This window comes from Schistocerca nitens, chromosome 4 (genome assembly GCF_023898315.1).
Source record: "Schistocerca nitens isolate TAMUIC-IGC-003100 chromosome 4, iqSchNite1.1, whole genome shotgun sequence".
NCBI lineage: Eukaryota > Metazoa > Arthropoda > Insecta > Orthoptera > Acrididae > Schistocerca > Schistocerca nitens.
Genome location: NC_064617.1, coordinates 732,735,441 through 732,753,034, shown reverse-complemented (window position 1 = coordinate 732,753,034; position 17,594 = coordinate 732,735,441). Strand labels below are relative to the sequence as shown.

The 17,594-nt window shown below is 38.0% G+C and overlaps 1 protein-coding gene across 2 annotated transcripts in view; it reads left to right on the top strand.

Annotated features, from left to right (window-relative positions):
• LOC126251948 (uncharacterized) overlaps positions 1 to 16,794 on the top strand; it is a 119,453-nt gene extending 102,659 nt beyond the window's left edge. The window contains exons 2-5 of one of the 2 annotated variants that reach the window (XM_049952712.1): positions 305 to 457; positions 9,392 to 9,529; positions 15,876 to 16,007; positions 16,158 to 16,794. In XM_049952712.1, the coding sequence (XP_049808669.1) occupies positions 305 to 457; positions 9,392 to 9,529; positions 15,876 to 16,007; positions 16,158 to 16,241 (507 nt within the window). In that variant the 3' untranslated portion in view covers positions 16,242 to 16,794. The remainder of the gene's footprint in view (positions 1 to 304; positions 458 to 9,391; positions 9,530 to 15,875; positions 16,008 to 16,157) is intronic. The other variant, XM_049952713.1, reaches the window with a different exon arrangement.
• Positions 16,795 to 17,594: the final 800 nt, after the last annotated feature.

The following is a 17,594-nucleotide window of genomic DNA, read 5'->3' as shown; positions in this document are numbered from 1 at the left end:
ATAAATGAATGGCTACACACACTAGTCATGAGAGCACCAAATAAACACTAGTGGATCACATTATCTTTAATACCCCCTCAGTTATTTAAGTTCAAACAGTGTAAACCCCTAATGTGTTCATTTAATTTCACATTCCACTACAGTGTTGACCTCAGGTATTTGTATGGCATGACTAACTCCAGTTAATTTTCTCAGAAGCCAATAAAACATTGAAAATTACCAAACATTCCATGTATTTATTTTGAACATGTAACTATATTAACTCATTAAATCATTTATAAGACATATTTCCATTTTATTACAGATGATGGATAACATGCATGTCTGTGTGTTGTGCCTGAGCATTTACTTCTGTTTTGTGTCATCAGTTCCAATACAAAACAATGATCTCACATTGGAACCTAGAATTGATGAACAAAAACAACAGCTGATACAAAATAAAATAAAAAGAAGCCAGGTAAGAACTAACTGTGCTAAGTTGATGCATATAATAGATTATTACTCAAATGTTCATTATATTATCTCTTGACTTGCATACTCTTATATTAACAAACCAGTTTTCAAAAAAATATATCATGAATGAAAACTTATTTCTTAATAGAATCTTCAATGCTACACAACACTTACTTTGTTGTTTACCTTATTTGACTGAGAATTCACTGTAAGAAAGTGTAAAACTCTGACAAAACAGATAATACCGTTGTTTATCTTCAGGAGTAAAAATTCCAGTACTGCTTAAAAGAAAATAAAAGAATTATTCCTAGTTTTTGGAACAGTTTCCTGTGTCATCATGAAGGAAATAGGAATGAGATGGAATTTTTTTGAAATAGGCACCAACTACTAAGAACCTAGGATAAGAGATGCACACCTGTTCTGAGGATAAGGGGAGACAATTATGAAAGGGGAGAAGTCAGCGTGGCTGGGAGTAGAAGGCAATACACTGGTAAGCAATGTGCCAACTTTAGTGCTCAGATAATAGGACAGTTTGAGAAGTAAAGATGTACTGAGGGAAAGATAAATGAGAAGTAGAATAATTAGTGCCATTTAGAACCAAAAACAAAGCAGAAAAAGAAATGGAGAAAAACCAGGAAGACAGAGGGAAAAATGAAAACAAAATACAAAGAAGAAGAAAGAGAAAGGGAAGAGAAATATAGGAAAAAATAAATAAGGAAATGCAGTTAATGAAAAAATATAAGCAAATAAATGAGTGGGTTAAGGTTGGATTTTTGGAGGGTGGGTGGCTTGCAAGATACAAGGATACTTTGGAGTGCAAGTTCCTATCTCCAGAGCTCAGGAGGATATGAATGACTCATGCCATATAGCAGACACTAATGTCTCTTGCATCGTACTGTGGAACATGCTCAGCATCTGAATGCTGGATGCCCTCAAGGTAAACAAATCTCCTGTGTTGCATCAGGCACTCAAACAGTTCAGTGGTCAGGACTCCTATATGAAAAGCCCTGAAATGAATACACATTAGTTGGCAAATAACATGTTTATTTTCACACGTTGTTCTTCTTTTACATTATTGTATTTACCACTGGGGAGGCTGTAGTGAGTTTTTGGTGGTTCAGTTCATTTGGCAGATTTAACAGCTAGAATTACTTCAGGGTAGGGACCTCAGGTAGGGATGATAGACTAGGAAGAATAACATATGGTTGGACAAGGTTTTTACAAAAGTTTGGAGCAAGATGGAAGATGGCAGTTGGTGGTATATTCTCACATCTTGCTGATTCTTGGACTTAACCCTTATTAACAAACTCCCCATCCTTACTTCTCAATCTGTCTGAATTTGGCATAGGGTTTATCATAGTATAATCTTTAACCTCCTACTCTTTATGGTCTCCCTTGAACTCACAACAGCATAGTAATTCTGATAATTGGGTCTGAGTGACATGAACTGTCTTTCCCAAACTTCCCAAACAATCAATCTTCTCTCCCTGAGGGAGAAAGTACCTGTTCCAAAATATAGAAATATATCAACAAAAATAATCAATTTTTGAAAATATAATGTAACAGGACAGATAAAAAATCTTATCAACAAGCAGCAGCAAGAGAACACACATATAAAAGGTACTACATATGTGAGCTTTCAGAGCCAGTGGCTCCTTCTTCTGGCAGAAGGGTTGAAGGAGAAGGAAGAAGGGTGAAGGAAAAGGATTGGTGAGGTTTGGGAAACAGGGTAGAGTTTGGAAAAGTCACCCAGAACCCCAGGTCATGGGAGACTTACCTGATGGATGAGAAGGAAAGACTGATCCTTTTTATGTGTCAATTAGTGTATATATTCACAGTATAAAATCTTACATCCTGTAGCTAAGTACTGACAGACATTCTGTTTCATTATTTAATTTTTCAGATTTATTAAAATGTTGGTATTCCATAAATCCTATCATGAAGGACAGCTCTTGGAATGTGATATGTCAAGTTATACATAAACAGGCTGAAGCAAAAATTTCAGCCTACTTCTATAAAGAATAAGTGACTTTTGTGAATTAATTATACTTTTTATTTTTCTGAAGTGTGATTAAATGTGTAACTGGGGGTCAGACTTCAGATCCAAAGGTGTGGGATTCAGTCATTGGTCCGTGTGTGTGTGTGTGTGTGTGTGTGTGTGTGTGTAGAAAAGAAGTTTCTTTTGAATGAGCTATTGCCCTTCCTTTTATATTACTCATCTAGTGTTTTTGTCTAGTACTTCTGTTAAGCATTTTTCTAACTTCACCAATTTCAGGATGTGGTATCAGTGGTTTATGTACTAGAAAAGTTGCTTTTTGATATGATGAAAGAAAAAACAGTCTTGGTTGCATTGGCACAACACCTTTATTGACACATTTCATCCTTCTTGAGCATCATACAGAAAAAAAGAAAGAAAATACTCATCAGGATATGATCCTATCCTGCACAGCACTACTGGAAGTTAAAAGATTTACTAGAGAACTTACTGTAATATACTGGAAATTTTGTATTTGTCACAGTTGTGTGGACATGCTAAAGTACACTGCTGTACAAACAAATGAAGAGTGTTTACCTACAATAGTGTTACCAGTAAAATGGTTATAATAAGAATAGTAACACCAAACATAATGTCTTACCTACTTCATCATAGCAGCTTAGTGGGTAATCCAAGTTAGTATATGTGGCAGCTACTTGACCATCAAAGAAGGGCAGCACTGCCTGCCCTAAATAACAGATACTGATATAAAGTGCCATCATACATTAACCCCATTACTTGAATTCAGATCTATGCTTCCTTTTTCAAAAGTAAAGATTTGCAGTCAGTATAGGAAGTTTTATCAATTTCTGACAGTAGGTCTGAAGTAATGTTAAGAAGCCATGCAATGTGCTGTCAACTGACAGAGGAACATTATGCTTTGCAGTTTAACTTGTAATTCTGACTGGAATGAGTTATTGCGTACTGTACAGATTATGCTATATGGTTTCAAGACCTGTGAGTGTGACCTTAAGTCAGATCTGCTTTTTCAACTGACTCCAGTGTATTTAAGGAAAGGACTGCAGTGAGAGTAACAATTTTCTTGTGAGCATCCCTGCACCATAGCTCTCAATAGCTGGATCGTAGGTACATACGGAGGTCCCTACAGGTGTGGTGAATGCAAATTTTGCAGTATACAGGATTATTACAAATGGTTGAAGCGATTTCACAGCTCTACATTAACTTTATTATTTGAGATATTTTCACAATGCTTTGCACACACATACAAAAACTCATAAAGTTTTTTTAGGCATTCACAAATGTTTGATATGTGCCCCTTTAGTGATTCGGCAGACATCAAACCGATAATCAATTTCCTCCCACACTCGGGGCAGCATGTCCCCATCAATGAGTTCGAAAACATCGTTGATGCGAGCTCGCAGTTCTGGCATGTTTCTTGGTAGAGGAGGTTTAAACACTGAATCTTTCACATAACCCCACAGAAAGAAATTGCATGGGGTTAAGTCGGGAGAGCGTGGAGGCCATGACATGAATTGCTGATCATGATCTCCACCACGACCGATCCATCGGTTTTCCAATCTCCTGTGTAAGAAATGCCGAACATCATGATGAAAGTGCGGTGGAGCACCATCCTGTTGAAAGATGAAGTCGGTCTCCAGTTGTGGCATGAGGCAATTTCCCAGCATGTCCAGATACACGTGTCCTGTAACATTTTTTTCGCAGAAGAAAAAGAGGCCATAAACTTTAAACCGTGAGACTGCACAAAATACGTTAACTTTTGGTGAATTGCGAATTTGTTGCACGAATGCATGAGGATTCTCTACCACCCAGATTCGCACATTATGTCTGTTCACTTCACCATTAAGAAAAAATGTTGCTTTATCACTGAAAACAAGTTTCGCACTGAACGCATCCTCTTCCATGAGCTGTTGCAACCACGCCGAAAATTCAAAGCGTTTGACTTTGTCATCGGGTGTCAGGGCTTGTAGCAATTGTAAACGGCAAGGCTTCTGCTTTAGCCTTTTCCGTAAGATTTTCCAAACTGTTGGCTGTGGTACGTTTAGCTCCCTGCCTGCTTTATTCGTCGACTTCTGTGGGCTACCCGTGAAACTTGCCCGCACGCGTTCAACTGTTTCTTCGCTCACTGCAGGCCGACCCGTTGATTTCCCCTTACAGAGGCATCCAGAAGCTTTAAACTGTGCATACCATCGCCGAATGGAGTTAGCAGTTGGTGGATCTTTGTTGAACTTCGTCCTGAAGTGTCGTTGCACTGTTATGACGGACTGATGTGAGTGCCTTTCAAGCATGACATACGCTTTCTCGGCTCCTTTTTGCCTCACTGCGCTCTCGAGCACTCTGGTGGCAGAAACCTGAAGTGCGGCTTCAGCCGAACAAAACTTTATGAGTTTTTCTACGCATCTGCAGTGTGTCGTGACCATATGTCAATGAATGGAGCTACAGTGAATTTATGAAATCGCTTCAATCATTTGCCCTGTATTACAGTAAACCCTCTAGGAAATCTTTTAACTTCCAATATAGCTCTGCAGGACAGGACCATACCTTGATGAACACTATTTTACTTTTGTTATAGATATTCTGATGATGCACTATAAGGGCAAAACATGTCAATAGAAGTATTGTCTCCACTGCAATGAAGACTCTTTTCCTTTCAAAATATTACCTATGGTTGCTGTACCAAATACACCATGGAGAAGGAGGAACTGCATTTGACATGACCTTTACCATTAATCAGGATTTACATCCCCAAGTCCAAAATTGTCGTAACTTATAGTAGTCCCTAAAAATATATTCTTTTAATTTATTTTTTTATGTCTGAGGAGCTCCAATTTGCTACCGTGTGTTTATTGGACCCTGTTAAAGAACTTTGCACTAGAATATAAGATTCCGTTCTAACACCTAGCAAGGTACAGAAGCCTACACCCAAATTATTTTTAAATGTGAATATCATTATGCATTCTAAATTTACCCTTATTATTTGCCCGTAATACCATTAAGGAGTAAAACATGTTGACATACAAATGTACAAATCCCAAGTTCCTGAAGAGACTTCAGCAGGATGCTTGGTCACTACTGCATGCTTCTGTAGAATAAATAGTATTTCCCCTTGTTGAATTGCTCTAAAGAGTTATTCTAAAGGACAGTATCAGCTGAAAGTACACTAAATACACTAGCAATTCTATTTTCAGGGTAACGGACAGAATATTTAAGTATAAATAAAAAAGAACTGAGCTTCTCATTAAATTTACACAAGCGCAGGTGTCACCTCAGTTTGTTATACACCTGAATGTGTGGGAATTCTACACACAGAATTTCATTGAGAGTATGCCTATTATTCTCTATTTCTGATATCTGTAAGTCAATTTTATTTGTCTGCAATTGCATTAGATAAGCTCTTATAATATTCAGAATTAAGATGACTGCTGTGAACCACATGGCAACCAGTTCCACTCTTCTCCTTACCATATCAATACATGCATATTATCAGCAAACATCTCAATTTTTGAAATTAATCCTCAAATACCTTTCATAAATCACTTAGGCCTATATGTCTCAAGAATATGAGAGGACAAATTAGGGGTTGGTATGTTGATAGACACACAAACAAACACAAACACACACACAAAATTCAAGCTTTCGCATGATGATGTGACTTACCAAATGAAAGTGCTGGCAGGTCGACAGACACACAAACAAATATATATATATATATATATATATATATATATATATATATATATATATATATATATATATATATATATATATATATATATAAAAAAAAACCTAATTTGTCGACTCTTAACTCCAAATGTTTTAGTTTCCCTTGTCACGGTCTCAGAAAATGGAAACAGAGTATTTATTAAAATATAAGTTAATTTCAAAATGCCATGATTGCTTTAGTAGATCATGCATTCAGAATTCAGATTACAAGTTTCAGCAAACTATGTTGCAGTTTATGGATCTTATGCACTACACTTCAAAGGATGCTCTGCTAAAGTGATCATGGCATTCTGAAATTTGCTTTTGTTTCCATTTCAATCTAGATCACATCCAGAGTGGAATACTTTCAATTGTTTATTTATTTAATTATTTATTTATTTATTCATCCATAAACAAATTTCTTTGTATGGATGTCGTCATTATACATACATATGTACATTATTTTGTCACATAAGATCATGAAATACAAGCTATATATAATAAATTCAATATATAAATATGTACATTACCCCTTAACTGCTCTAGTGGGGTCCCGGAGAATCCCAGACGATTGAATACAATACATAGTACGTGAATGGAACAACAGATGGCACCTGTGTTCTTGGTAATCCTCAGTGAAGTACTTCCTTTTAACGCGAAGTGTTGAATGCGGCCGGCCGCGGTGGTCTCGCGGTTCTAGGCGCGCAGTCCGGAACCGTGCGACTGCTACGGTCGCAGGTTCAAATCCTGCCTTGGGCATGGATGTTTGTGATGTCCTTAGGTTAGTTAGGTTTAAGTAGTTCTAAGTTCTAGGGGACTAATGACCACAGCAGTTGAGTCCCATAGTGCTCAGAGCCATTTGAACCATTTTGTTGAATGCGGTGTTTCCAGTATTATTGTGTGAGATAAAGAAAAAGTGGTCTCAGAATACCCTACCAGAGTATTAACGTAAGTTGTTTTTGATTATCCCAATTAGTGTTTTACGCAACTGAAATCTTAGAGTACTTCAAAAACAGCACACTTTCGATGATATCGTTAATTGTTAAGGTTATGTGAGTATGAATGCATTATTTTCCAGAATGGCATCATTGAAGTCATTAGCAGATGATGAGTTGGAAAGAATAGTGAATGATCCTGCATTTTTGCAATCTGATGAGGAAACCACAGCAGATGAGGATGAATTTATACTAAGTGATCATGATTCCACCTCTGAAGCTACATCAGAAAGTAGCTGTGAAGAATCAGATGAAGAGGCGTGTATTAGACCTTCCACTGACAAATATTTTTTTGGAAAAAAGCAGTGCTACAAGTGCTCAAAAGAAGCTCCTCCTATGACTCGTACCCGTGCTCACAATATAGTTAGTCATCTTCCAGGTGGTAAACGTGAAGCAAAAATGATTGATTCAACTGACATATTATCTGCTTGGGAACTGTTCATTAGTGAAGATTTATTGCAACTAATACTCACCAATACAAATGTCAAGATACATGACATGTCAAAAAAAAACCAACAGAGCTCCTAAGCCAGCATTCATAAAGACGCTAGATATAATAGAACTGAGAGCATTTCTGGGTCTGCTTTATTTATCTGGAGTAATGAAATCCAATCACAAAAATGTTGTTGGACTTTTTGCTAATGATGGAACTGGTCGTGATGTGTTTCGAGCCACTATGAGCGTTCAGAGATTTTTATTCATTTTGTCTTGTTTGCGATTCGATTGTGCTGCTACAAGGAAGGCTGATGACAGACTTGCAGATATTAGAGATGTGTGGGAACTCTTTATAGACAAATGTCAAAAGTATTATACTACAGGAGCATATGTGACAATCGATGAAATGTTAGTACCCTTTCGTGGTAGATGCAAATTTCGCATGTATAGGCCCCAGGAAGCCAGCCAAATACAGCCTCAAAGTTATGTGCCTTTGTGACTCACGAACATTCTATTTATGCAATGCATTTGTTTACATAGGAAAAGGGGCAAATAAAAGTACATTATCAATCCAACACAGGATGTTTTGAAATTAATAACACTAATTGAGGGAAGCAATAGACATGTGACAGTAGACAATTGGTTCATGTCACTTGAACTCTGTGATCAACTAGAAGCCAAAAAGTTGACTGTCTTACGCACTCTAAAGCAAAATAAACCGCAGATCCCAGAAGAATTCAAACCAAACAGAAAGTGCCCAGTAGAATCTGCATTATTTGGGCATAACGAAGGAAAGACAATTTATTCTTATGTTCCTCAGAAAGGTCGAGCTGTTGTGTTGCTTTCATCTATCCATCACAATCAGAAAATCAGTACTCAATAGAAAAAACCTGAAATGATCATTGATTACAATGCCACAAAAGGAGGAGTGGATGCACTGGACCAAATGTGCGCCAACTATTTGTTATCACGGCGAACACACAGATGGCCAATGTCTGTATTTTATGCCATTCTAAACATAGTAGGAGTCAATGCTGCTGTCTTGCTTCAGTGCACCAAACAACTTGATAAAACAAATGATATAAAAAGAAGAGAATTGCTACAAAAGCTTGGAATGGATTTAGTAAAGCCCCATATACAACGTCGAGATGTCCAACCTCTTTCTCGTGAACTGAGAGACGTTGTTAAACTTGGTGGTACTCCTCTTGCCTCAACATCTTCAGAGACAGAACCCATGAGGAAAGGAAGATGCTACATGTGCGCAAGAAATGTGGACAAGAAAACCAAATAGTGTGTGAAAAATGCTGAAAACATGTTTGCCCCAACCACAGATTTTCAGTGTGCCAAAATTGTTTGTAATCATATCTCAAATATGTTAAAAGGTTTATAATATTCAGTGATAAAAGTTCAATTAAAAATAAAATTTCCTTAAATTACAGTTTCATTTTTCTTATTGGGGTACTCCGAGATGCCACTAGTGTATGAGCATTTCACTAGAGTAGTTAAGGGTTACACACACAATTTATCATTGAATTCCATAATGCAGAAGAACCTGCTTGTATACAGGGTAGTTATTCTTGTCCAGCTGAATTTGTGGTAGCACAGTTTCAGTAGCAATAATATGATCATACTATCTTAAACTGAATTAATACATATGCTTTTTAAAGGGCAGTGTGCTGTTTCACCATACATAGTAGTTTATCTGCCTCAAATAATTAAGATACGGTATATGATTTTGATTAGTTATAGAAGTATATCAGATTTCCTAATAAAGAGGATGTTAATGTTGCAGAGCATTGTTGGTGATCTACTAACATCTCTGGGTAAGAATTTTGCACCTCAAGATCCAGAGATGGCAAAGTTTGAATCAGACAGCCAGTCCAAGAAAATGTTTTCTGCAGTTCAGTCATTCCTTATCAATGTATTGAAGGTATACATACATATAATATATATTAACAACTTTTACAGTAAAGCTAATTTATGAAATACCTTTCTTGTTAAAATAAATTGAAGTTATTGGGAAGTCTTGAAATTATTAGGTAATCTTATAAACACACAAAATGTGGCAAAGGGCTTTCAGTGAGGAATCAGGTTGATTGACAAGAGTGAAGGTTCAAAATCTGTACTCCACAATTTATGATGTGTTTGTGCAGTCAAGATGCACCATTTAGAAGTGCCTCATAATAATATAAAAGGTACAAATCTTCACACTGAAACCACTATCATACAACGTGGCTGAAAGCCTCTATATTGTTAAAGTTATAAAGAAGAGTATTCAGCTGAGTTGTTGATTCCATTTTTATGCACAATATTTTTAGATCAACTGAGTGTTGTTATCAAGTGCTGCAACAGTGTTGGTTTGCACATTCACTGGCTGGTTGGAGATCAGGCACTTATATTGTGCATATAAATGGAAATCAATAAGTCAGTTGAACACCTAAATGCATACCATTAATCAATCTTGCCAATAAATCCTGAGAGATTATAGAAGATTTTTTTAATGAAATTTTAAGCAATTTTCCATAAATGGGTTTAACCCTAAATTTTGAAAAAAACAGTTGTCAGAAACAGAATGCTTTCAGTTAACGTAGTGTACCAATGACAAATAATAATAAGAGTAGAATGGTTTAATTATATTAATGCATGGTTTCTGTTCATTTGAACATGTCTGAAAAACAGACACCATGTAAAAACTGCAACTGTAACTGAAGGTGGAGGGGAGAGAAAGGAAAGGAAAGGAAAGAGGAGGAAATGGTATCAGCTGCATTGGAACTTAATGGAGAATCAGCAGCAATGAGTGAAAATTTGTGTTGGACAGGGACATCAACCTGCGATCTCTTGCTTACTAGACAGTTGCATTAACCACTGTGCCACCCAATCACAGTATTTATAGATAATGCATGGACTATCTTCACATCTTCCCCGGCCATCCCATCTAGCACCATCTATCCCGGTCAGGCATGCATTTTTGCTCAAAATTGCTGATTCCACATAAAGCCCAAATACAGCTGATATAATTACTTCCTTTTCTTTTCTACCCTCAACTTTCAATTTACAGAATGTTTTAAGTTTTGAGTTTGCATATCGGTGAAAAGTCAAAGAAGATATTCTAAAAAATTTAGGTTCATCTATTTTTATTACCCTTCTTCAAAAACATTCTTTATTCTCAGCAGTGTCAAAACTGATTCCCCACATTCAAGAATACTATGCTAACAAAAGGAGACAAATGTCAAGTAAGAGGCAAAAATAATTTCCTCATACCTCTATCACAGTTTCCAGTCTAGATCATAATTTGTTTTCCATGCTTCTAAAATGACAGTTTCTGGCCTTAAGCTATCACCAGATGTTTTGAATGACACAAAATTTACAATTACCATCTTTCAAGAAATATAAATAAAACATAGAAAAATAATAGTGAATCATAACCCCTCAGCAAAAATCTTCTGATACAAAGTATATCATCACTGGTGAAGAGTTCTCGGGCTTCCAGCCAGGTAGTAGTGTCTTCAAACTGCGACGTTTCAACAAGTGACATACTCATCATCTTCTGGCGAAGTGCCAAAACTTTGTGGATGCTGGTCCCTTTATGCCCGTGGTGTGCCTCCCACTACCTGGCTGTGGGAGGCTGGATCCAGAGGAGCCAGTGGGTGGGGTGGAGGGGGAAGCGGGGGTGCCGTTTGTGTCTCCGTCAGAGCATTCCGATTGCGTCTCGCAAGCTGGATAGTTCTTGGTGTGTTCACAGCATATTGTGGCTAATGCTGCATTTCAGGTCATGCTAAGCTGATAACCTTCATCCTTGTTCACAAGATTCTTGTGGACCCATATTTCTATCAATTCTTTAATGAAGCTGTCCCAATAGCTCCCAGCTCAGCACAGCAGCCTAGTGTTCTTGAAATCAAAGGTGTGATTTTCTTTAATGCTATGTTCAGCTGTAGCAGATTTCTCTGTCTGACCAAGTCGGATGTGTCTGATGTGTTCCTCGCCCATTTTCGAGATGCAGCGCTGCGTTTGTCCAATGTATTCACAGGCAATGCAATATATGCCAGGTGTGTTGAGTTTGAGTGGGTCTTTAGCTGAGCCCAGCAGCTCTTTCATCTTCAGCGGTGGTTGGAAGGTAGTATTTATGTTTGATTTTCTCAGTGGCCTCCCAATTTTGGCTGACTGGGGCCCCAAATATGGCAGAAAGGTGAGTCTCTTGTTATCTTCCTCTTCTTTTTCTTCCTGCTCCTGAAATTTGTCAGCCTGTCTCTTCTTGAAGGCCCAACCAATTTGTGTTTCACTGTACCCATTTTTCCAAAATACCTCTCTTAGGTGGTGTAATTCATCTGAGAGGCTTTCTTTGTCACAAATGACGCACGGCCTATGTACCAAAGTCGTCAGTACTGACTGGCATTGTGCCAGATGGTGGCAGCTGGTTGCATGGAGGTACAGGTCTGTGTGCATCTTCTTTCTATATACTGAATGGCCCAGCATGCCATCCGCCTTCTTCCTAATCAGTATCTCCAGGAATGGAATACAGCTATTCTCCTCTACTTCCATCATGAAGATGAAATTCTCATGTATGCTGTTTATGTGGTCCATAAGAAGTGCCTTGGTTTAGGTGAACAGTTTGTAGTGCCACCTCCTCAAAATGTTCCATATAAAGATTTGTCATCCCTGGAGCTAGGGGAGATCCCATGGCCACTCCACTTGTTCATAATTCTCTCCATTGCACTTGAAGTAGGTGGTCATAAACGCATATTCAAAGAGCTTCACTGTTTCAGGCTCAAAGTGCTGATTAAGGAGTGCCAAGGCATCTTGTATAGGTACTTTCCTGAACAAGGAGGTGATGTTGAAGCTCACGAGTAGGTCATCTCTCTGTATTCGGATGTTCTTCAGTATTCTCATGAAATCTGTGGAGTTTTTCACATGATGACTGCAGTGTCCCTCCAGTGGTTTTACAGTGTCACCAGTCCATAACTGTGTGAGTTGATAGTGCCCAGAATCATCCATAGAGGTACCCCTTCTTTGTGAATCTTCGGCAATCCATGCAGGCACGGTGTCGTTGGTGCTCTGAGATACAGTTGTTTCTTCACTGCCTCTGGTAGATCTGAGTCCTTCAGTAGCACCACGGTTTTCCTGGTCATTGTTGAGGTAGGGTCCTTGTTGAGTTTCCTGTAGGCTGGGTCTTGCAGCAGAGAGCAGATTTTCTGTTGGTAGTCGACCATGCAAATCAGCACCATCGCATTTCCCTTGTCTGCTGGGAGCACCCTGGTGTCAGCATCATCCCTCAGTGCATGGATAATCCCCACGCAGTACTGTTGGCTTTCAGGAGTTGTGACTTGTCAATGATCCTGCAGGTCTCCCTTTGGATCTATTCAGCTTGATCCTTGGGTAGGCCCTGAATTGCTGCCTCTACGCTGCTGATGATGTCCTGTTCTGGTATAGTCATTGGTACAGGTGCAAAGTTCAACCCTTTAGTGAGGACAGATGTTGTGGCTGCATCTAGCACCATATCTGTCAAATTTACAATAGTTCTGGTGCTATTTGTCACCTTCTGGGTCGACTGATGAGTATGTCACTCATTCAAACATCACAGTTTGAAGACACCACCACCTGGCTGGATGCCTGAAAACTCTTCACCAGCTGTATACACCGGGAAAGTATACATTCACATTTATATCATCACTGTTACACCATGTATATTGAGGAGGTAGGTTTACAAGTGCTCAAGTTATATGCACAGAGACACACATTTATGTATAATGTATTGTTTTAGAAGAACAAAAGCAAACACTGGGTTTCAAATCAACCTTAATGAGGAACAGCAATAAGTAAAATTACATATGTGAAATGGTACATGGAAGAGACAAAGAAACTAGTACTCTTACCTAATATTATTTAGGGGCCACCAGGACAATGCAGAAGTGCCACAACATGATGTGGCATAGACCTGACTAATGTCTGAAGTAGTGCTGGAGGGAACTGACATCATGAATCCTGTAGGGCTGTCCATAAATCCTTAAGAGTATGAGGGGGTGGAGATCTCTTCTGAACAGCACGTTGCAAGGCATCCCAGATATACTCAATAATGATCATATCTGGGTAGTTGAGTGGCCAGTGGAAGTGTTTAAACTCAGAAGAGTGTTCCTGGAGCCACTCTGTAGCAATTCTGGATGTGCCGGGAGTCACATTGTCCTGTTGGAAGTTCCCAGGTGATCAGACAGGATGCTTATGTACATGTCACCTGTCAGAGTCATATTTAGATATATCAGAGGTCCCATATCATTCCAACTACACACATTGTGCACCATTACAGAGCCTTCACCAGCCTGAACAGTCCCCTGCTGACATGCTGCATCCATGGATTCATGAGGTTATTTGAATACCCTTAAATGAGACTTGTCCAATCAGGCAACATGTTCCCTGTCGTCAACAGTCCAATGTCAGTGTTGATGGGTCCAGGTGAGGCGTAAAGTTTAGCGTCATGCAACCATCAAGGGTACATGAGTGAGCCTTCAGCTCCCTAAGCCCATATCAACGATATTTCATTGAATGGTTCACTTGTTGACACTTGTTGATGGCCCAGCATTGAACTCTGCAGCAAAATGCAGAACAGTTGCACTTCTGTCACATTGAACGATTCTCTTCAGTCATCATTGGTCCTATTCTTGCAGGATTTTTTTCTGGCAACAGCGACGTCAGAGATTTGATGTTTCAATGGATTCCTGATATTCGCAGTACACTCATGAAATGGTTGTATGGGAAAATCCCCACTTCATCGTTACCTCAGAGATGCTTTGTCCCATGTGCTGACTACAACATCACATTCTAACTCACTTAAATCTTGATAACTTGCCATTGTAGCAGCAGTAACTGATCTAACAACTGTCCCAGACACTTGTTGTCTTATATAGGCATTGCTGACCACAGCACTGTATTCTACCTATTTACATATCTCTTTACTTGAATACGCTTGCTTATACCAGTTTCTTTGGTGCTTCATTGTATGAGTAGAGTGGTGTCAGTGTGTGTGTGTGTGTGTGTGTGTGTGTGTGTGTGTGCGCGTGTGTGTGTGTGTGTGTGTGTGTGTGTGTGTGTGTTTGACAAAGTGTCACTGTTTTTGCTTATAAGAAATACAAAAAATTGTTTCCATATTTTATTACCTACATTTTACATGTTGTATGCCCCTTTATAAGATACTTGTCCACAATTTACAAAGTAGTGAAAGAATGAGTTATTGTTATTACAAATGGAAAATATTATACTGTAATTAGATCTGAAATTTGTTTTTAATGAAGGAAAAATGTGGGTTCCAGAGTGTGTAAGATACAGTGTCGCCATTGTCATATACATTACATTGATCAGACTGAATGGAAATTTGCTGCTTAATTTAAGGAATATAAATGTAAACAAAACTAGAGTGCTTTCAGTATTGATGTGGCTACAAATAAACAGGCATGCAATGCCAAATGATCATCTGTCAATTGTAGTAGGGAAATGTAAACACATAGCTTCAGCAGAAAACAATTATGTTTACTTGATATCCCAAAATTTTGTATTTGGAAGCAAACATGAGCAGAAAGTGAGCCTCAACTAAGAGACTAATAATCAGACATTTACTAAACACTCTGAGCTGTACTGATTGAGGCTGCTGGACTATATATGCTGCTTGCTGTTATCATCCAACCAACACAACAACACCAAAAAGATACCATGGAGGAATTCACAAGATGATATTAGCAGAATCATAAAGTCATTTGCATTCAAATTCATAATTTTTTACTTTGTCTTAGAAGTAGTGTAAATCTGTAACAGCACTTTTAATATTGGTGTCCACTCAGTATATTTAAACAGTTTCATTTAGTTCTCACTATTATGTCTCTAGATAACACCTAACATATTCATTTAGTTTTACTTTGTTTTTGTTATGTTTAATCAGAAATTTTAAACATTAATGTTTTCATGCCAATTTTATCATCCTGGCTGAAGTATACAGGGTGGTTGGAAACAGTCTGGAAAGCTTGTTAGGGTGTGCTGAGACATAATTGTTGTCAGTTGTTTGCATAGCATAGATGATAGTCTACATCTACATTTCTACTCCGCAAGCCACCCAACGGTGTGTGGCGGAGGGCACTTTACGTGCCACTGTCATTACCTCCCTTTCCTGTTCCACCCTTAGACTTCAATTTATTATGAAAAATATTTGAGCTATTTGCTAAGTAAACAATTTTTAATCATATCAGATTTATCTCAAGGCATAAAATAATATTACAGTACTCTGAACTTTCTTACAGCCTCAACCCATAGTTGATACCATAACAGAAGAAGAAAAGTATGGGAATGATGGTGAAAAATTTGCAAGAGTTGGCAGAACTTTGGTAGGAGGAGCCGAGACACTTACTAATTTCTTTGCATCTGTAGTTGATGTAAGTAGTTTTCATTGTTCTATTTCCACTAAACTATAGAAGGATATTTCCTTGCTAAGAAAAACGATTTTTATAGGGGAACAGTAACATAAAACATTTATTTTGTGGATCTATGTTACTTACTTAATTAACAGACTTCTTTTTTAACAGGTGCCAATGAATGTGTTGAAAGGATTCACCAGAAAGGCTTCAACTGTACTAAGTGGAATTGGGACAAAGCTTGTAGGACTATAAGACTGTGTCATATATCTGTTGTTGATGCACTAAGAGTTCACAATATATATAATTTAACCAAAGGCTGTCATGTCACATATCATATACTGATCATACTGTCATGTGAAACATATCTGTACAAACTGCTGTAAGAGATACATGGACAAACAAATGTTAGAATTATGATTCTTTTTGGGAAAATGTTATCAGATGTAAAATATGGTCCTTCATTTCAGTCACAAAAAAAAACTGAATGAATGTTTGTGTAATCAAATGACTGAAAGAGTAACTACCTGAGAATATTAAGTTGACGAGTCATATAGTACAGAGGGAAATGGAAAGGTGGTTTCCAAGTGTATGTCCTCTGAGACAGAATTATGGTTTTCATGCTACTCATTTGTAACTGCTGTCATCTTCCTACTTCTTTTGCTTTGTCTATAACTCCTCAAAAAAATGTTCAGTTACAAAAGACTGAGAATCAAGAGTTTGTCTTTTGTGTTTATATTTTATACGTCATGATTCCAACAGTGATTTATACAGAATTTCTAACAAGTTGCGAATGTTGTTACTTATGTCATTACAATTTAAATTTTAAAATTTAATGTACAAATGCAATGTATAGTAGTTTTAATATATTTATGACTTACAGTATTAAAAAAATTGTTTAACACTGAGACTGTTTTTATTTTCTTCTGTTAATTACTGAGTTCCTGAAATAATTAAAAATATGGTAATGGAGACTGCAAACTCACTCTCTACTGCTGCCATCTCACTGTGTTTACTGTGTGTCACTTTTCCCTGAGTTTATTATGACTGTTTCTCAATTTCACTAAGATTTCTTTTCAAGACACAACTCTGCAGGACCAGAGTATCCACATTTTGAAAAACAAATAGAGAAACAGTCTTAACACTGTAAAAGACAAACAGCACCAGTAAAATGGTTAACTAACTTCATGAAAATTAGAGGTTGTAGCTATCTACACTGATAAACAAGAACATTACAGTCACTGACCTACTATTGGCATAAACCCATACGGGTGACGTAATGATCACCTGGCGAAGAATGACTGCTAATCAGACACATGCATTGTGCAATGTAATATCAGTGAGTGTGTTGTCCATGTGTAGAATGGGAAAGGAATGCAATACATCTGGGTTTGACCGAGGGCAGATTGCGATGGCCCAGAGGCTCAGCATGCACATCTCAGAAACTGCACAACTTGTTGGGTGTTTTAGGAGTGCTGTGGTGAATGCCTTCAACATGTGGCAAAATCAAGGGGAAACCACGCCCAGGCATCATGGGGTTGGGCTGCCACTCCTCAGAACAGATGTCAGATATTGTAGGCTGGGAATATTGGTAAAACAGGACAGGCA